Genomic DNA, 17,261 nt, shown 5'->3' on the forward strand with positions numbered 1-17,261 from the left:
CTCTAAGCGTATCTCGATGCCCAAAGTGTCCCTGCCTTTGCCTTGCTGATTGGTGCAGACTCAAAGGAAACTTGTCATGATTGCCAGCAGGGACAGCCTTCAGTCATGAGGTCTTGGTGCACTAAGTCAAAGGATGCCTCCAATACCAGTCCAGGGGCTTGGATACAGACAGTCAGCCACTCTGCGTGGTCAGAATCAGAATACTCTCCACTTAGAGGATGTGGAGCTGAATGTCAGACAGCTCTCTTCCTGCCTTGTCAACTCCTGCACTATTACAGATTGTTTTCCTCCTTGAATGAGAGAGAGGCAGGAATAAAGGGAGATGAAGGTGGATGACACACTATCACTATTGATACAGATGGGGAGGCATCTCGAGCAAGTGATTATGCAATGCAGAGGACATGCCATGTCATTGTCAGGGATTGAGTGAGTGTTGGAAGATGTTGTAGATGTTGGGGGGACGTAGATAAAGTAGCAGATATAGAGTGAGTGGGATATTGGAGAGATGATTGGGGCAATTAACACTAATGGATTCGAGAGAGTCATTGTCTTACATTGCTGGGCATAACTGCAGACAGCTGAGACTGCTTTATCCCAAGTAGTAACCTCAGGCCAGGCTGACATATTCTGGTGTTATGGTCATTGCTGCCACCTTTGGGGGCAGAGGACATTCCATGTCTGCCATCCCTTCCAGGAGGACCTTCAGGTCCCACAAAGTGGCAGGGTTTTCCCCCATCTGTCATATCCAGGGCAAATGTCAGGAGCCATCCAAGGCAGCTGCGATTGACAGTTCTTGTCTGTGTGCACAATGGCCTTTTTAAAATGGTGCAGTGCAAGAGATGCCAGTGAATTCCAGGATATCCAGTGAGTGGTGAGTTATCCTGTAAATAGTGTGTGGTAAAATGGAGCCTGACTTGGGTATGAAGGACGCCATGAAGCAGGGTGGGTAGTTAACGTTTAGTTTAGTAAAATAAGGCAAGGGAACTAGCTAGGCCATGCTGTGAGAATCCCTCCAAAAAATTTGATGTAACTCAGACTTAGGCAAGAAAAAATGAAGGTTCAGCCCTCGAGGTGTTATAATGTTTTTTTCACTTAAAGATAGATAGTGGACATGTATCTTGTCTACAGGCTTCTGAATGTCTCCAAGTGCACTGTATTCACTGGTCTGCTTTTAACAAGAAACTGCACTTGGACCAATCTAAATGCTGCAATCAGTCTTGTGTAGCGATAGTCTGCACCAAACAATCCCACTTTAACCACCCTCCACAGAAAATGGGAAACAGTTAAGTGGCAGTCAGTGATGAAATTTATTTAAAGTCGGCTTTGTAAATATACATTGTGGTCAGTCAGAATCAGGTTGGCCACTTTTGACATAAATTTTACATTTGAAACAAATCAGAGTCGAGATCTCGGTGCAAGAGGACTTCTTATAAAGACTGAAACAAGACACAAAATGTCTAAGGATTGAAACAGAACTGTAAATATAATTTTTGCAAAATTTCTGTTTGATTATCCCAAACTGAAGGAGATTTGTTATCATATCATCAATTTTAATCGGTTTGATTATCCTATAGTTTTTTGGATATACTTTGTTAGTCTTTGTTTATGTTTAGCCATCAAAAAGTGTGGTGTTGGAAAAGCACAGCAGGCCAGGCAGCATCCGAGGAGCAGGAGACTCGACGTTTCAGGCATAAACCTTTCATCATTCATCTTTAGACTAATTAAGTAGTTTAATTATCCAATGGTGTAACCTTTACTATCATGCAATCCAGGATTAATTCTTGAAATAATTTTGTTAAGAAATCACTAAAACATTGTTGATTCATGTTTAAAGCCTCGAAGACTCATCCCATGAAATAAATAAATAAATATGTTGTGTGATTCTTTGACAATGCCTAGCTGGGAGGTTTCATTTTAGACCCATGTCTATAGGTGTTAACGCTGACAATAATCCTGCACTGATTTAAAATCTCTCCTGATTATGGTTTTAGCTTTATGTCTAGTTCAGCTGGATAACATTACCTCACTGAGGATTTTGGATCAGGATACATTGGAGCGAGGAGAAATGGTAAAGATAATCGAATCATCAACATCCTAAAACATGTTAAACATAAGAAAATGCAAGTAGTAACCAGAGAAGGAGCATAAGTTTTTGTTTAAAAATCACATATTGAAAATAAAAATGCTCTGAATGCATTCCTGGTGATAGGCTGCTCCATGCCAACTAGATATCCCAATCTGACCTAGTCCCATTTGCCAGCATTTGGTCCATATCCCTCTAAACCCTCCTTATTCATATACCCATCCAGAGGCCAGTTAAATGCTGCCATTGTACCCATCTCCACGTCTTTATCTGGCAACTCATTCCAAGTATGTACCACCCTCTGTGTGAAAAAGTTACTCCTCAGGTCTTTTTTAAACTTACCCCTCTCATCTTAAACAGTTGCCCTCTAGCTTTGGACACTCCCACTGTAGGAAAAAGATCTTGGCTATTGATCCTATCCATGCCTCTCAAGATTTTATAAACCTCTATAAGGTCACCCCTCAGCCTCTGGCACTCCAGGGAAAAAAAGTCACAGCCTATTCAGCCTCTTCAAATAGCTCAAGCCCTCCAACCCCAGCAATATCCTTGTAAATCTTTTCTGCACCTTCTCAACTTTAACAACATCCTTCCTGTAGAAAGGCAGCCAGAATTGTACGTAGTATTCCCAAAGTGGCCTCACCAATGCTCTGTACAGTCCCAACATGACATCCCAACTCCTATACTCAATATTCTGACCAATGAGGGCAAGTGTGCCAAACACCTTCTTCACTACCCTGTCTACTTGTGACTCCACTTTCAAAGAACTATACACCTGCACCCTAGGTTTCTTTGTTCAGCAACATTCCCCAGGTCCCTACCGTTAACTGTGTAAGTCCCATCCTGGTTTGCCTTACTATAAGGTAACACTTCATATTTATCCCAATAAAACTCCACCTGCTACTCCTCAACCCACATGATCAAGGTCCCATTGTACTTTAAGATAATCTCCCTCACTGTCCACTACACCACCTATTTTGGTGTCATCTGCAAACTTACTAATCATCCTTCCGATATTCACATCCAAATCATTTATGTAAATGATACAAAGCAGTGGACCCAACACCGATCCTTGTGGCAAACCATTGATCACAGACTTTAGTCTGAAAAGCAACCCTCCACAACCACCCTCTGTCCTGATACGGGTGGCAGAGTGGCTAGCATTGCAGCCTCACTGTGCCCGGGACCCATGTTCGATTCCTGCCTCAGGTGACTGTCTGTGTGGAGTTCACACATTCTCCCCATGTCTGCATGGGTTTCCTCCCACAGTCCAAAAGATGTTCATGTCAGGTGAATTGGCATTGCTCAATTGCCTAAAGCGTTAGGTGGATTAGTCAGGGGTAAATATCGGTCGGGGAATGGGTCTGGGTGGGTTACTCTTCAGAGGGTTGGTGTGGACTTGTTGCGCCAAAGGCCTGTTTCCATACCTTAGGGAATCTAATCTAAAAAAAAGTCTCCTACCTTTGAGCAATTTTGTATCCAATTGGCTAGCTCCCCCTGGATCCCACGTGATCTAACCTTACTAACCAGTCTACCATGCAGAACTTAGTTGAACGCTTTGTTGAAGTCTATATAGACAACGTCTTCTGCTCTGCCTTCATCAATCTTCTTCCTCACCTATTCAAAAACCTCAGTTAAGTTAGTGAGACATGATGTCCCTTTGACATTTTCTAAAGGTAAGTTGTATAGAGATGTATCTTCTTCATTTAGTACTATCCTGACCACAAGCAACCCAATTGGCTGATTAATGCCAGGAATGACATTATTTGTGGGCGGCACGGTGGCACAGTGGTTAGCACTGCTGCCTCACAGCGCCAGAGACCTGAGTTCAATTCCCGCCTCAGGCAACTGACTGTGTGGAGTTTGCACGTTCTCCCCGTGTCTGCGTGGGTTTCCTCTGGGTGCTCCGGTTTCCTCCCACAGTCCAAAGATGTGCAAGTAAGGTGAATTGGCCATGCTAAATAGCCCGTAGTGTTAGGTAAGGGGTAAATGTAGGGGTATGGGTGGTTTGCACTTCGGCGGATCGCTGTGGACTTGTTGGGCCGAAGGGCCTGTTTCCACACTGTAATGTAATCTAATCTAATCTAAAGGCAATTTCTTAGCAGTAGTTAGATTCTTTTTAACTGTTTCTTTGCAGACTGTCTTGAAGTATTTTGGAGTGTCTGGTAGGTGTTTTACTGAGTCCTTGCATTTTCTACACATGTTGCCATATCCTCACATGAAATTAAAGGCCAATGAATAGGAAGCTACCTACACAAAAGGCTGCAATGGGATGTGACAGAAATGGTAGTGCCTCTGGGCTATGACAAAGAAATGAAGCAAAGTGAGAAAAAGTCTATGCCATGTCCTTTGTCAAGTTGGAGTCACATGACTCAATGCCCCTTAACAGTGGTAGGCTAGCCAATCTTTCCGTGTGTTAATCTTAACTTTATAGTTGTCACTAAGGTATGTGTAGACTCTGTAACTAAGCTGATGCTTTATATGTCAGGGCTTCTTCATTTTGTCTGTACTATTTCTCCCTTTCTCCTCCTGGGGCCTCTGTGGCTGGACAGTTGACAATCTGGGGGTGTCTGAAAACAGGAAGGGAAGGTTGGTGAGAGGAAATTTCAGTTGATCTGGACAGTGATACGTTCCATGATCAGCAGCTTTCTCATCATGAATGAATGAGTGAATGATTTATTGCCACATACATCTAAGGAGATACAGTGAAAAGTGTTCTGTCACCACAATATGGCACCATTTTGAGGGACAAAAAAATAAAAAGAAAGTACTTAAATTGAGTTCATGTTCATCGGCCGGACTCTGGGCCTACTGCAGCTAGGAGTCCCTGCTCTGCCATCACTACAGCCGAAGCCCCGCTGCCATTCCAGGAGGCCATGTGACGGGCCAGGAGTCACCGCTGACACTGCTCCGGCCTCCTTGTGGCATCAGGAGAATGAAGAAAAGAAAAAGGCAAAAGGAGAGAGAGAAAAAGAGTGCAGATGAGCTCCATCCAAACACCACCAGCCATACGCGCGGCATCTTGATTCTGAGCTGACCTTTGTCTATGTCAAATGATGGGTTGCCAATGAGGTTTTTAATCATCTGTCATAGAATTCATTGCCCATCCTAATTTCAGTGGAGAAGGTTGTGGTATGCTGTCTTCTTGAAGTAATGCAATTCTTTGAGTGAAGGAGTAACCACAGTGCTGATAGGAAGGGAATTCCAGGATTTTGAGTCAGTGACAGTGAAAGAAGGGAGAAATAGTTCAAAACCAGGATGGTGTATGCCTTGGATAGGAATTTATAGGTGGTGGTGTTCCCAAACATCAACTGTCCTCATCTTTCTAAGAAGTAGAGATTGTGGGCTTGCAAAGTGCAGTTGGAAGAGCCTTGGTAAATTCTCGTAGCTGGTATACACTGCTGTTACTATGCATCAATAGTGAATCTTGAAAATGTTGGTGTCGATGTTAATCAAATAGGTTGCTTCATCCTGGATGGTGTCCAGATTCTTGAAGCATCCATCCAGCAAGTGGGGAGTATTCCATCCCAAACTCCTAACTTGTTCCTTGTATGTGGTGGACATTCATTATAGAGAGAGGATGAGTTATTCACTGCAGAATAGAAAACATAAAAAGCAGGAGCAGGAGTAAGCTATCTGGCCTTTCAGGCCTGCTCTGTTATTCAATATGATTATATGGTCAAACACAATAGACTGTTCCTGCTTTCTCCCCACACCCTTTCATCCCTTAACTCCGACAAATTATATCTTATTCCTTCTTGAAAACATTCAATATTTTGACCTCAACTGCTTTCTGTGGCAGAGAGTTCCACAGACTCAGCTGTCTCTGAGTATACCAAATTTCTCTTTATCTCAGTCCTAAATTATTTACCCCCATCCTTAAATTGTGACCCCTGGTTCTGTACTCACCAGTCAGCAGGAATGCTTCCTGCATTTACCCTGTTCAGTCCTGTTAGAATTTTATAGGTTTCTACGAGATTCTCTCTGATTCTTCTAAACTCAAGTGAATATAATCCTAATCGATCCAATTTCTCATAAGTATGCTTCTGACTTAGCCTTGTGAATGCTAATGCCCAGGGCATTGGGAGTGAGGGATTCAATGATGAATGTTAGAGTTAGATTTTGTCTTGCTTGTGATAGTCATTGCCGGGCACCAGAATGCTACTTGTACTTGTCAGCCAATGCCTAGATATTGTCCAGGTCTTGATGCATATAGATACAGACTGTTTCAGAATCTGAGGAGTCATCAATGATGCTGAACATTGTGCAATTATCATCAAGCATTCCCATTTCTCAACTTATGATGGAGGAGGATCATTACTTAAGTAGCCAAAAATTAAGAAGAGACATTGGCAGAACAATGCCCACCTCTTCACTGTTCCAGCGGCTTTATAGCCAGTTTCACATTTAAGAGTTATAACTGGGGTCAGGGAAATTATGATGCGGTGAGACATGACTTAGGATGTGTGGCTTGGAAAAGTAGACTCCAAGGCAAGAGTGTAAATGATATGTGGAGCTTGTTCAAGGAGCAACTATTGAGTGTCCTTGATAATTATGTACCTGTCAGGCAGGGAGGAAAGGGTCGTGCGAGGGAGCCGTGGTTTAATAAGGAATTGGAATCCCTTGTTAAATGGAAGAGGGCGGCCTATCTCAAGATGAGACGTGAAGGTTCAATTGGGGCGATTGAGAGTTATAAGGTAGCCAGGAAGGACCTGAAGAGAGAGCTAAGAGCAGCAAGGAGGGGACATGAAAGGTCCTTAGTCGGTAGGATTAGGGAAAACCCTAAGGCTTTCTATAGGTATGTTAGGAATAAAAGAATGACTAGGGTAGGAATAGGTCCAGTCAAGGATAGTAGTGGGAAGTTGCGTGTGGAGGCGGAAGAGATTGGGGAGACACTGAATGAATACTTTTCTTCAGTATTTACTCAGGAACAGGGCATTGTCGTCGATGTGAATACTGAGTCACAAATAAGTAGAATGGATGGCTTTGAGGTATGTAGAGAAGAGGTGTTGGAAATCCTGGAAAAGGTGAAAATAGATAAGTCCCCTGGGCCTGATGGCATTTATCCTAGGATTCTCTGGGAAGCAAGGGAGGAGATTGCAGAGCCATTGGCCTTGATTTTTATGTCCTCGTTGTCTACAGGAGTAGTGCCAGAAGACTGGAGGATAGCAAATGTGGTTCCCTTGTTCAAAAAGGGGAGTAGGGATAACCCTAGTAACTATAGGCCGGTGAGTCTCACTTCTGTTGTGGGCAAAGTCTTAGAGAGAATTGTAAGGGATAGGATTTATGCACATCTGGATAGGAATAATGTGATCAAGGATAGTCAGCATGGTTTTGTGAAGGGCAGGTCGTGCCTCACAAACCTTATTGAATTCTTTGAAAAGGTGACGAAGGAGGTTGATGAGGGGAAAGCGGTAGATGTGGTATATATGGATTTTAGTAAGGCGTTTGATAAGGTTCCCCATGGTAGGCTACTGCAGAAAATACGGAGATATGGCATTGAGGGTGAGTTGGAGGTTTGAATTGGCTGGATGGAAGAAGACAGAGGGTAGTAGTTGATGGCAAAGTTTCTTCATGGAGTGCCGTCACTAGCGGTGTTCCGCAAGGATCTGTTTTGGGACCATTGCTGTTTGTCATTTTTATAAATGACCTGGAAGAGGGGTTAGAAGGTTGGGTGAGCAAGTTTGCGGATGATACGAAAGTCGGAGGAGTTGTTGACAGTGAGGAAGGATGTGGCAGGTTACAGCAGGATATAGAGAAGCTGCAGAGCTGGGCAGAAAGGTGGCAAATGGAATTCAATGTAGCTAAGTGTGAGGTGATTCACTTTGGGAAGAATAACAAAAAGATGGGGTACTGGGCTAATGGTCGGATACTTGGTAGTGTGGATGAGCAGAGGGATCTTGGTGTCCATGTACACAGATCTCTGAAAGTTGCCACCCAGGTAAATAGTGCGGTGAGGAAGGCATATGGCGTACTGGCTTTTATTGGTAGAGGAATTGAGTTCCGGAGTCCTGAGGTTATGATGCAGTTGTATAAGACTCTGGTGCGGCCGCATCTGGAATATTGTGTGCAGTTTTGGTCGCCATACTATAGGAAGGATGTGGAGGCACTGGAACGGGTGCAGAGGAGGTTTACCAGGATGTTGCCTGGTATGGAAGGAAGATCGTATGAGGAAAGACTGAGACACTTGGGGCTGTTTTCATTAGAGAAAAGAAGGTTTAGGGGTGACTTGATTGAGGTGTACAAGATGATTAGGGGGTTAGATAGGGTTGACAGTGTGAACCTTTTCCCACGTATGGAGTCGGGTATTACAAGGGGGCATAGCTTTAAATTAAGGGGGGGTAGATATAGGACTGAAGTTAGGGGTAGGTTCTTCACTCAGCGAGTCGTAAGTTCATGGAATGCCCTGCCAGTAGCAGTGGTGGACTCTCCCTCTTTATGGGCATTTAAGCGGGCATTGGATAGGTATATGGAGGATAGTGGGTTAGTATAGGTTAGGTGGGCTTGGATCGGCGCAACATCGAGGGCCAAAGGGCCTGTACTGCGCTGTATTCTTCTATGTTCTATGTTCTATGTTCTATGAAACCATCTCCTCCGTAGAGCTGAGGTGATGAAGTTGTCATCCCATTGCCAGTATTGCACTGTTCCCTTCTGTTGTGTACCACAGAATTGTGCAAGTGAGAGGGCAAAATATCAGTGATTGTGTAACACTGGCCAGATTCTTAGAAGCCAAAACTACATAGGCTATGGTGGAAAACAGGGGCAGAATCACATGAAAAGTCCAAAGTTGACAATCACACAACACCAGGTTATAGTCCAACAGGTTTAACTGGAAGCATTAGCTTTCGGAGCGCTGCTCCTTCATCAGGTGGTTGTGGAGTACACAATTGTAAGACACAGAATTTATAGCAAACGCTTACAGTGTGACGTAAAGTCCAGTGATGTAAAGAAGTCCAGCTTGAAGCTGGAATTAACTCACTACATCGTTCAACTAAGTTCTGGATGTTGAGGCAGGGTTCTCATTAGGCAGCAGCAAGTTAAGGTGTTTACTCACTACTGTGGGTCCTTGATAAGTATATACCTATCAGACATGGAGGTAGTTGTCGAGAGAGGGAGCCATGGTTACTAAAGAAGTTGAAACTCTTGTCAAGAGGAAGAGGAAGGCTTATGTGAGGATGAGGCATGAAGGCTCAGTTAGGGGGCTTGAGAGTTCCAAGTTAGCCAGAAAAGATCTCAAGAGAGGGCTAAGAAGAGCCAGGAGGGGACATGAGAAGTTGTTGGTGCATAGGATCAAGGAATACCATAAGGCCTTCTATTGGTTTATCAGAAATGACTAGAGTAAGAATGACTAGACAAGAATGACTAGAGTAAGATTAGGGCCAATCAAAGACTGTAGTGGAAAGTTGTGTGTGGAATCTGAGGACATAGGGGAAACGTTTAATGAATACTTTTCATCAATATTCACATTGGAAAAGGCTAATGTTAGTGAGAATACAAAGATACAGGCTACAAGATTAGATGGGATTGAGGTTGACAAAGAGGAGGTTTTAGCAATTTTGGAAGATCTGAAAATAGATAAGACCCCTGGGCTGGATGGGATTCTTTGGGAAGCCAAGGAGGAGATTGCAGAGCCTTTGGCTTTGATCTTTAAGTCATCATTGCCAAAGGAATAGTGCCAGAAGACTGGAGGATAGCAAATGTTGTTCCCTTGTTTAAGAAGGGGAATCGGGATAACCCTGGTAATTATAGGCCAGTGAGTTCTGCGAGAAGGTGACAAAGCAGGTGGATGAAGGTAAAGCGGTGGATGTGATGGAAGTGAACTTCAATAAGGCGCTTGATAAGGTTCCACAAAATAAGGAGTTTCTGGATTGAAGTTGATTTAGCAGCTTGGATCAGAAATTGGCTAGCTGAAAGAAGACAGAGTGTGGTCATTGATGGGAAATGTTCATCCTGGAGCTCAGTTACCAGTGGTGTGCCACAAGGATCTGTTTTGGGGCCACTGTTGTTTGTCAGTTTTATAAATGATCCAGAGGTGAGTGTAGAAAGATGGGCTAGTAAATTTGCAGACGACACTAAAGTAGGCAGAGTTGTGAATAGTGCTGAAGGATGTTGTGGGTTACAGAGGGACATGGATAAGGTGCAGAGCTGGGCTGCGAAATGGCAAATGGAGTTTAATGCGGGAAAGTGTGAGGTAGTTCACTCTGAAAGAAGTAACAGGAATGCAGAGTACTGGGCTAATAGTAAAATTCTTGGCAGTGTAGATGAACAGAGCGATCTCAGTGTCCAGGTGCATAAATCCCTGAAAGCTGCCACCCAGGTTGACAAAGTTGTTAAGAAGGCATAAAGTGTGTTGGTGTTTATTGGTAAGGGGATTGAGTTTCAGAGCCAGGAGGTCATGCTTCAGCTGTACAAGACACTGGTAAGGCCGCACCAGGAGTATTGCATGCAATTCTGTCCACCACATTATGGGAAGGATGTGGAAGCTTTGGAAAGGGTTCAGAGAAGATTTACTAGGGTGTTGCCTGGTATCGAAGGAAGGTCTTACATGGAAAGGCTGAGGGAACTGAAGCTGTTTTCATTGGAGAGAAGAAGGCTGAGAGGTGACTTAATCGAGATGTATAAGATAATCAGAGGGTTAGATAGGGTGAACAGTGAGAGCCTTTTTCCTTGGATGGTGAAGGCTAACGCAAGGGAACATAGCTTTAAATTGAGGGGTGATAGGTTTAGGATAGATATTAGAGATAGTTTCTTTACTCAGAGTGGTGTGGGCGTGGAACTGCCTGCCTGCAACAGTAGTAGACTCGCCAATGTTAAGGGCACTTAAACGGGCATTGGACATACATATGGATAATAATAGAAGATGTAGGTGCGATGGACATCAGATTAATTTCGCAGGTCGGCACAACATCGAGGGCCGAAGGGCCTGTACTGAGCTGTAACGTTCTATGTTCCATGTTCTATATGTTCTATTGCCCATTAATGACTTTATTAACTGTAGACCTCACTTCTTTAATAAGGAGCTTTCTATTCATCCAGTACAAGCAAGAGCTGAGAATACTCAACATGGAAGTCAAAGCAGGTATCTAATGACTTCAACTCACAGCTTGCTCCACAGGACTCCAAATTAGATACCTCAGCTGCATGCACCCTAAATCAATGGATATTGGAATCCAACATGTACCAGCCCCTAAGAAGCCACAGGGCACATATCTGATCCACTTACAGTACACTTCTGTGCAGGAGGAGTAGTATCCGAGCAAATGAGTACACAGTGCAGAAACATGCAGGGTTAATGCTGTTGGGCGTTGGGATGGGTGACGCGAGTGAACAAAAATGTTGCAGGCATTATTGGGAGTGATAGAGCATGAGCCTTGGTGGGAGGTGAGTACTGCAGTAGAGGTACAGTGCACATGAGATATCAGAGAGACAATATCTGAGAGATTGTGGCACTTAGATGGAAAAGATCATTGACCTTCTTCTTACACTTCTGGGCCTTCTTCCAGATCATTCAGACTGCTTCAACCCAAGTAGCAATCTTGGACTAGGGTGGCATAATCTTGTGTCAAGGCCTCCCCTGCTGAACTTGAGGGTAATTGGCATCCCAACTGTGCAATACCCTGTCTAGCAGGACCTCCAACTCCCTGCCCACAAAATGCTATGCCAATTTGACCTTCACTGCCATCCACGTCTGAGGTAAATATCAGAAAGCATGTAGAAGCTCCAGACTAACAGTGTAGATCTAGGTGCAAAGCAGCCTTTTAAAGATAGCGCAGATAATAGTCTATTTCTGGATATCGCAGCAGTGGGTGTGATGTCCTGGGTATAGTAAGAGGTAGAATTAGGCAAGAATTCGATCGGGGGGGTGTGCCATTGGTAGTTAATGGCATAAGTTTAGTAAGATAGGGAAAAAAAACTATTTGGTTGTGCAGAGAGAAACCCACCAGGCAACTCAACAAAACTGAAACTTAATCAAAAGAAAATGCAAGATTAGCCATTGTCATTCATTGGGAACAATGCCTATGATACAGAGTTGAATCAGATCTTCTGCTGAGTAGTGCTTTTAGTATATCCGACTAAATGAATGCAAACTTTCGATGTGCTTCACAGACTTAATCTGTTCTTTGGTTATCAGGAAGGTCCATATGTTATGCTGAAGAAAAATCATGACACTTTGGAAGGAAATGACAAGTACGAGGGTTACTGTGTGGATTTAGCTTCAGAAATTGCGAAGCATATCGGGATCAAATATGAGCTTAAAATCGTTCCTGATGGGAAATATGGAGCAAGAGATCCAGACACTAAAATCTGGAATGGAATGGTGGGCGAACTTGTTTATGGGGTAAGCATCTATTTTATAATAGCCAGAAAGTAATGTTTTTTACCTTCTTATTTTCAATTTTTTCTGACATAAGAAGTGCAGTGGTTAATGTATTTGCATTGATTTTTTTGCTTGCACTGTTTACCAAAGTTATTAATCTAGTTATTGCAGCCTGTGAAGACTTTAAGGAATGTGGCTCCCTCAGGAATTTGGGTGCTTTCAAGAGCTGTCAATAAACATTGCTTTAAAAAGCAAATTTAACAAGAGTATGTTGAAATGTAAGGATACAGCTTTCCTGCATATAATTCGACATTAAATATGAGTTGGCCCTTTGGGTGTTCATTTGAAGTTTGTGTTGAATGTCCTAATTACCAAAAGCTTAGGAAGATGTTATAGATATCAAAATATGTGGAAAAAGGAAACAGGAAAGTGCAACATCTTTCAGAAATAATATCCAAAAATCCTGTGATGAAATTAATGAAGCACCAAGGGATTCCTTTGTGCTCTTCAAAGGAAGAATGGCAGTTCCCTAAGAGAAATTGTATAACTGGCTATTTTTAGCCTTTATCTCATTTCTCCAGGGATTCTGCTGATCTCCCACCAGGGACACCCTGTGATTAGTCCAGCTAATAGTCAAAATAATAGAGCTATATTGAGGATGACCAGCAATATTAATATTGCTATATGCAAGAGAGGGGCTCAAGGTTGATGTAAAACGTAATTTGATCATTCTGGTTTCTTTAATAACGCACTAAGCACATCAGACAATACGAATAATAAGAGATGGAGTACGGAACTGACATTGCTTTCTGCAGCACCATGATGCTTGTTTAGATTTCAATTTCAGTGGGTATGTTATACCCTTGGTAGATTCAGTTGAATCCTTTATTCCTCATTGGCAGATTTATGATTATAAAGCAAAAGATAATGTGGCTTCTGGATATCCAGAACTTAATTCTAAGGAGCGTTGCCATCACTGTAATCATTAAAGTCATCCAGTCTCTTTGTCTGCATGGTGCTATCTTGGTTTTCATTCCAATTTGAAACATTTAATGTTTTTTTTCTATGTTTACCAGGAACGAGAGCTTTGAAAGCACCATAACACATATCTATTATGATTTGAGTGAACAACCATTTTTCCTATTAAATTATTTATTTGAATTACGTGTTTAATTGAAATTTTCCTGATGGCAGTGCTCTTAGGACAGACTTTTATACTGGCGGTAGTAGCAGATATGCCGATTGGTGGCCCAATGTTAGCAGCTTTCAATTTTAAAGGGTGTCACACCTTGCCCTGAGACAAGTGCATAATGGAAGTGACTGTAATGGGAGGGAGCATCAATTTCAAAAGGTAATTTCAGAGACGTAATGTAGTTCAGGTGAAATATTCTGCAGTTTTTATCGGGCGCTAATCACCTGCGCTCCCCCAATTCAAATCAACTCAACTCCATTTAGAACAACCTGCTCTTGGGTCCAGATCCAAAGGAATCCTTACAACAACATGTACAGGTTAGGTGGATTGGTCAGGCTAAATTGCCCATAGTGTCCAGCATTTTGCAGGCTATGTGGGTTAGCCATGGGAAATACAGGGTTAGGGTAGGAAAGTAGGTATGGGTAGGATGCTTTTTGGATGGGCAGTGTGGACTCAATAGGCAGAATGTCCTGCTCCACACTGTAGTGATTCTATGATTTTATGATGCCTTCGCTCTCTATAGCTGACATCCCTCTCAATTTTGGCATTTATCATGACTTGAATATTAAAACTGAATCTTGTCTCCCCAAATGCAAAGCCATGGATGAGTCACAGTCATTTTTACACTATTCATACAAATAAAACAAGACTCCATTTCTAATTCTATTCACTTCTAAAAATGTGCCACAACAAACTAGATCAAACCACAGGCCATTGAAAAAGCACTTCACTGTGATATGATCAAGTTTAGTATTGACTGAAACTCCTGATGCCTCAACATGGAAGATTTCCTCTGTGTTCTCAGAAATGCCGCAATTTAAAGTACTGACAGAGTACATTTATGATTTTACTACCACTAGTACACAGCAGAAAATGATCCCTGATGTAACTTCCATCAGTAGGACAAGGTCAGAGAGAAGATGTCCAACATTTCAACAAAAGGGAGGGAGTTCTGATGATTCACCCTGGCATGCTTTTTTTCACTTTTTTCATGCTCTTATCATTCTTACAACATTAACAACAATTACGGCTGGCTCTAAACTGTTCCCCATTCATAAAATTAGAAAGACAGAAACTTACAAAATAATAAGCACAAATTGTCCCTTTGCATATTTTTGGATACCTGTCCCAAATGTCAGGAGGATATTATGTATTAAACATAATACGTTAAACAATGTCCTTCCCTCATTCCATTTCTGAAGGAGGGTCTCAAATGCAGCAGCTGAGATGTATGGATTGGCTCCACTGTGCACTGGAAACAGTTATTTTGCTTTCAACGTTTTCATGTGGTTTGACTGGAAATGGGCAGACCACCCACTATCCAAACTGTACAGACTTCCTAACTTCTGAAAACAGATGAAAATACCTTGGTTGTTACTTTGTGTGGCTGTCAGTATTTTGTTCTGGCAAAGGTAAATCAAAGGGACAAAACAAAAATCCCTATTAACTGTATCGACAGTTGATATCATACTTAAAAATGTTGTGGTGTTTCCTTATTTTGTTTTATTTTGCTATTTTGCTCTGTATTTTCTTTTTAAAAACTTTTTATTTCCCTCTTGCTGGTTCCATTGTTACTAGATCCCAGGAGGGGACAATAGGCAAACCTGAATCTGTCCTAGACCCAAGTACTTTATCCAGCAGCAGTCACTGGACAGCAATCAGATTTGAGAATCAGATCAGAGCCATGGCTGTGGCTGAGATCTACTAGATTTGCCAACTCTGGTGATATTTCTGGAGGATTATCATGTGACATTCTGACCATATGACTTCTGTCCATGTGCCATTTTGTCATGTTGGTGAATTTAGATCATGAACATTAAGTCCTAACAGGGGGCAGCATGGTGGCTCAGTGGTTAGCACTGCTGCCTCACAATGCCAAGGACCCGTGTCTGATTCCCGCCTTGGGAGACTGTGTGGAGTTTGCACATTCTCCCTGTGTCTGCGTGGGTTTACTCCGGGTGCTCTGGTTTCCTCCTGCAATCCAAAGATGTGCAGGTCAGATGAATTGGTCATGCTAGGTTGCCCATAGTATTAGTTAGGGGTAAATATAGGATAGGGGATTGGGTCTGGGTGGGTTACTCTTCGGAGGGTCGGTGTGGACTTGTTGGGCCAAAGGGCTTGTTTCCATCTAATCTAATCAAAATTATGTATTGTAGTCCATGATCAGGTGTCAACTGATATGGGACAGGTTTCAAAGACCAGGAGGTCACCCATTATCAACTAAAGGTATCTGAAAGTGTGCAGTGATTCACAGGGAGTGAAATAACTGTGCACGATAAAACTTTAATTCTAACACTAATTGCTTATAACCACTGATTTGTTGTTATTCATTCATGAGAATGGAGCACAGCTGGCTTAGCCAGCATTTATTCCCTATCCCTAGGTACCCAGAGATCTGTTAAAAGTTAATCACATTGCTATGGGTCAGGAGTTGTAGGCCTGACCTGGTAAGGACAGCAGATTGTCTTCTTCAAACAATGTTAGTGAACCAGGTTGGTTTTTCCACCAATTGATAGTGGTTAGATGGTCACCATTAGGTGAGCTTTTTTTCCAGTTTTTTCTAATTGAATTTAAATTTCATCATCTGTCATGGTGTGATTCAAACCCATGTCCCGAGAACATTAGCCTGAGTGTTTTGAAATAATGGTCTAGTGACTTTGCCACAACAGCAACGCCTCCTCCAATTGGGTAATTAGTAATATTGGTAATTCTCAGATTTTCTTCATGTAATAATTCTTTTATAGGTCTTCATGTAATTGAAGACATAATGCCAAGATAATATAGCTGTAACTGATATTATAGCACACTGGTATTTATTTTGTTGTGATAGTAGAATCCCCTATGAGAAGTCAGGCTGTCCAAATTAGGCCACTTTTACTCAGCCTAATATTGATGCCACTTCTTTCAACTCTAGTTAAGATTCTGGGTCTGTGCAAAGATAACCTTAGTCAGAGTTAGTCTGTAATTGAACTTTATTTGTCAAAGCTAAGCTGAATCAATCCAAAAACAAAATTGCGGCATATACAGTGAACACAATTATGAAGTATTTCTCACATATCCTGTAGGAATAAACTCAGCTCAGTGCCAGCTGTCATGGGCTCAGACTCAACAAAGCAGAATTTTCATTAAGTGATTGAAATTACAGGAAAGGTGGAGGCCATTCAATATTCAGAGCCTCCTTACACTGTTTTGGTTAGGTGTCCTATTACTCTTCAACCTCCTGCTCCGGTCCTTTTTAACTGTTTATCTCAATACCTTTTAAATGATGTTTCATTTTCTCCATTCCATTCCAAGCATCCTCCATTTCCCTTTCTCCCTGGTTGTCCAGTTGAAAGGCCTCTGCTTTCTATTTCTTTCCCACTCACCTACCTTTTGCAATAATCTCTATAAGGATCTCCAGGTTGCATTTAACCCTTTTAAGTTTGATCCTTCATATTGTATCACCTGCTCTCATTTCTACAGAAAATGTTTGTTCTAATACCCATTCCCTCTCCCCACTTTTTCCTTTCCTAAAGATGCAATCCCATTACTCACTTCCACACTCTCTCATTCATTAAGCCTTATTTTCATCATTATCTCTCCCATTTATCAGTGTATCGTTCTTCCAATCCTCAGTCGTCTTCGTTCCTTAGGCCATATGATCTAATTTTCACCTTCTGTATGCACCTCTA

At 42.2% G+C, this 17,261-nt stretch overlaps 1 protein-coding gene across 7 annotated transcripts in view; it reads left to right on the forward strand.

The window, feature by feature from the left end:
• Nucleotides 1-17,261, forward strand: part of LOC122550693 (glutamate receptor 4) — a 252,123-nt gene that overhangs the window by 190,556 nt on the left and 44,306 nt on the right. For all 7 annotated transcript variants that reach the window (XM_043691816.2, XM_087988145.1, XM_087988146.1 and 4 more), the window contains exon 10: nt 12,213-12,419. In XM_043691816.2, the coding sequence (XP_043547751.1) occupies nt 12,213-12,419 (207 nt within the window). The remainder of the gene's footprint in view (nt 1-12,212; nt 12,420-17,261) is intronic.

The sequence above is a fragment of the Chiloscyllium plagiosum genome, unplaced genomic scaffold, assembly GCF_037043375.1.
Source record: "Chiloscyllium plagiosum isolate Xiang-an unplaced genomic scaffold, Cpla_swu_hap1 HiC_scaffold_6, whole genome shotgun sequence".
Lineage (NCBI taxonomy): Eukaryota > Metazoa > Chordata > Chondrichthyes > Orectolobiformes > Hemiscylliidae > Chiloscyllium > Chiloscyllium plagiosum.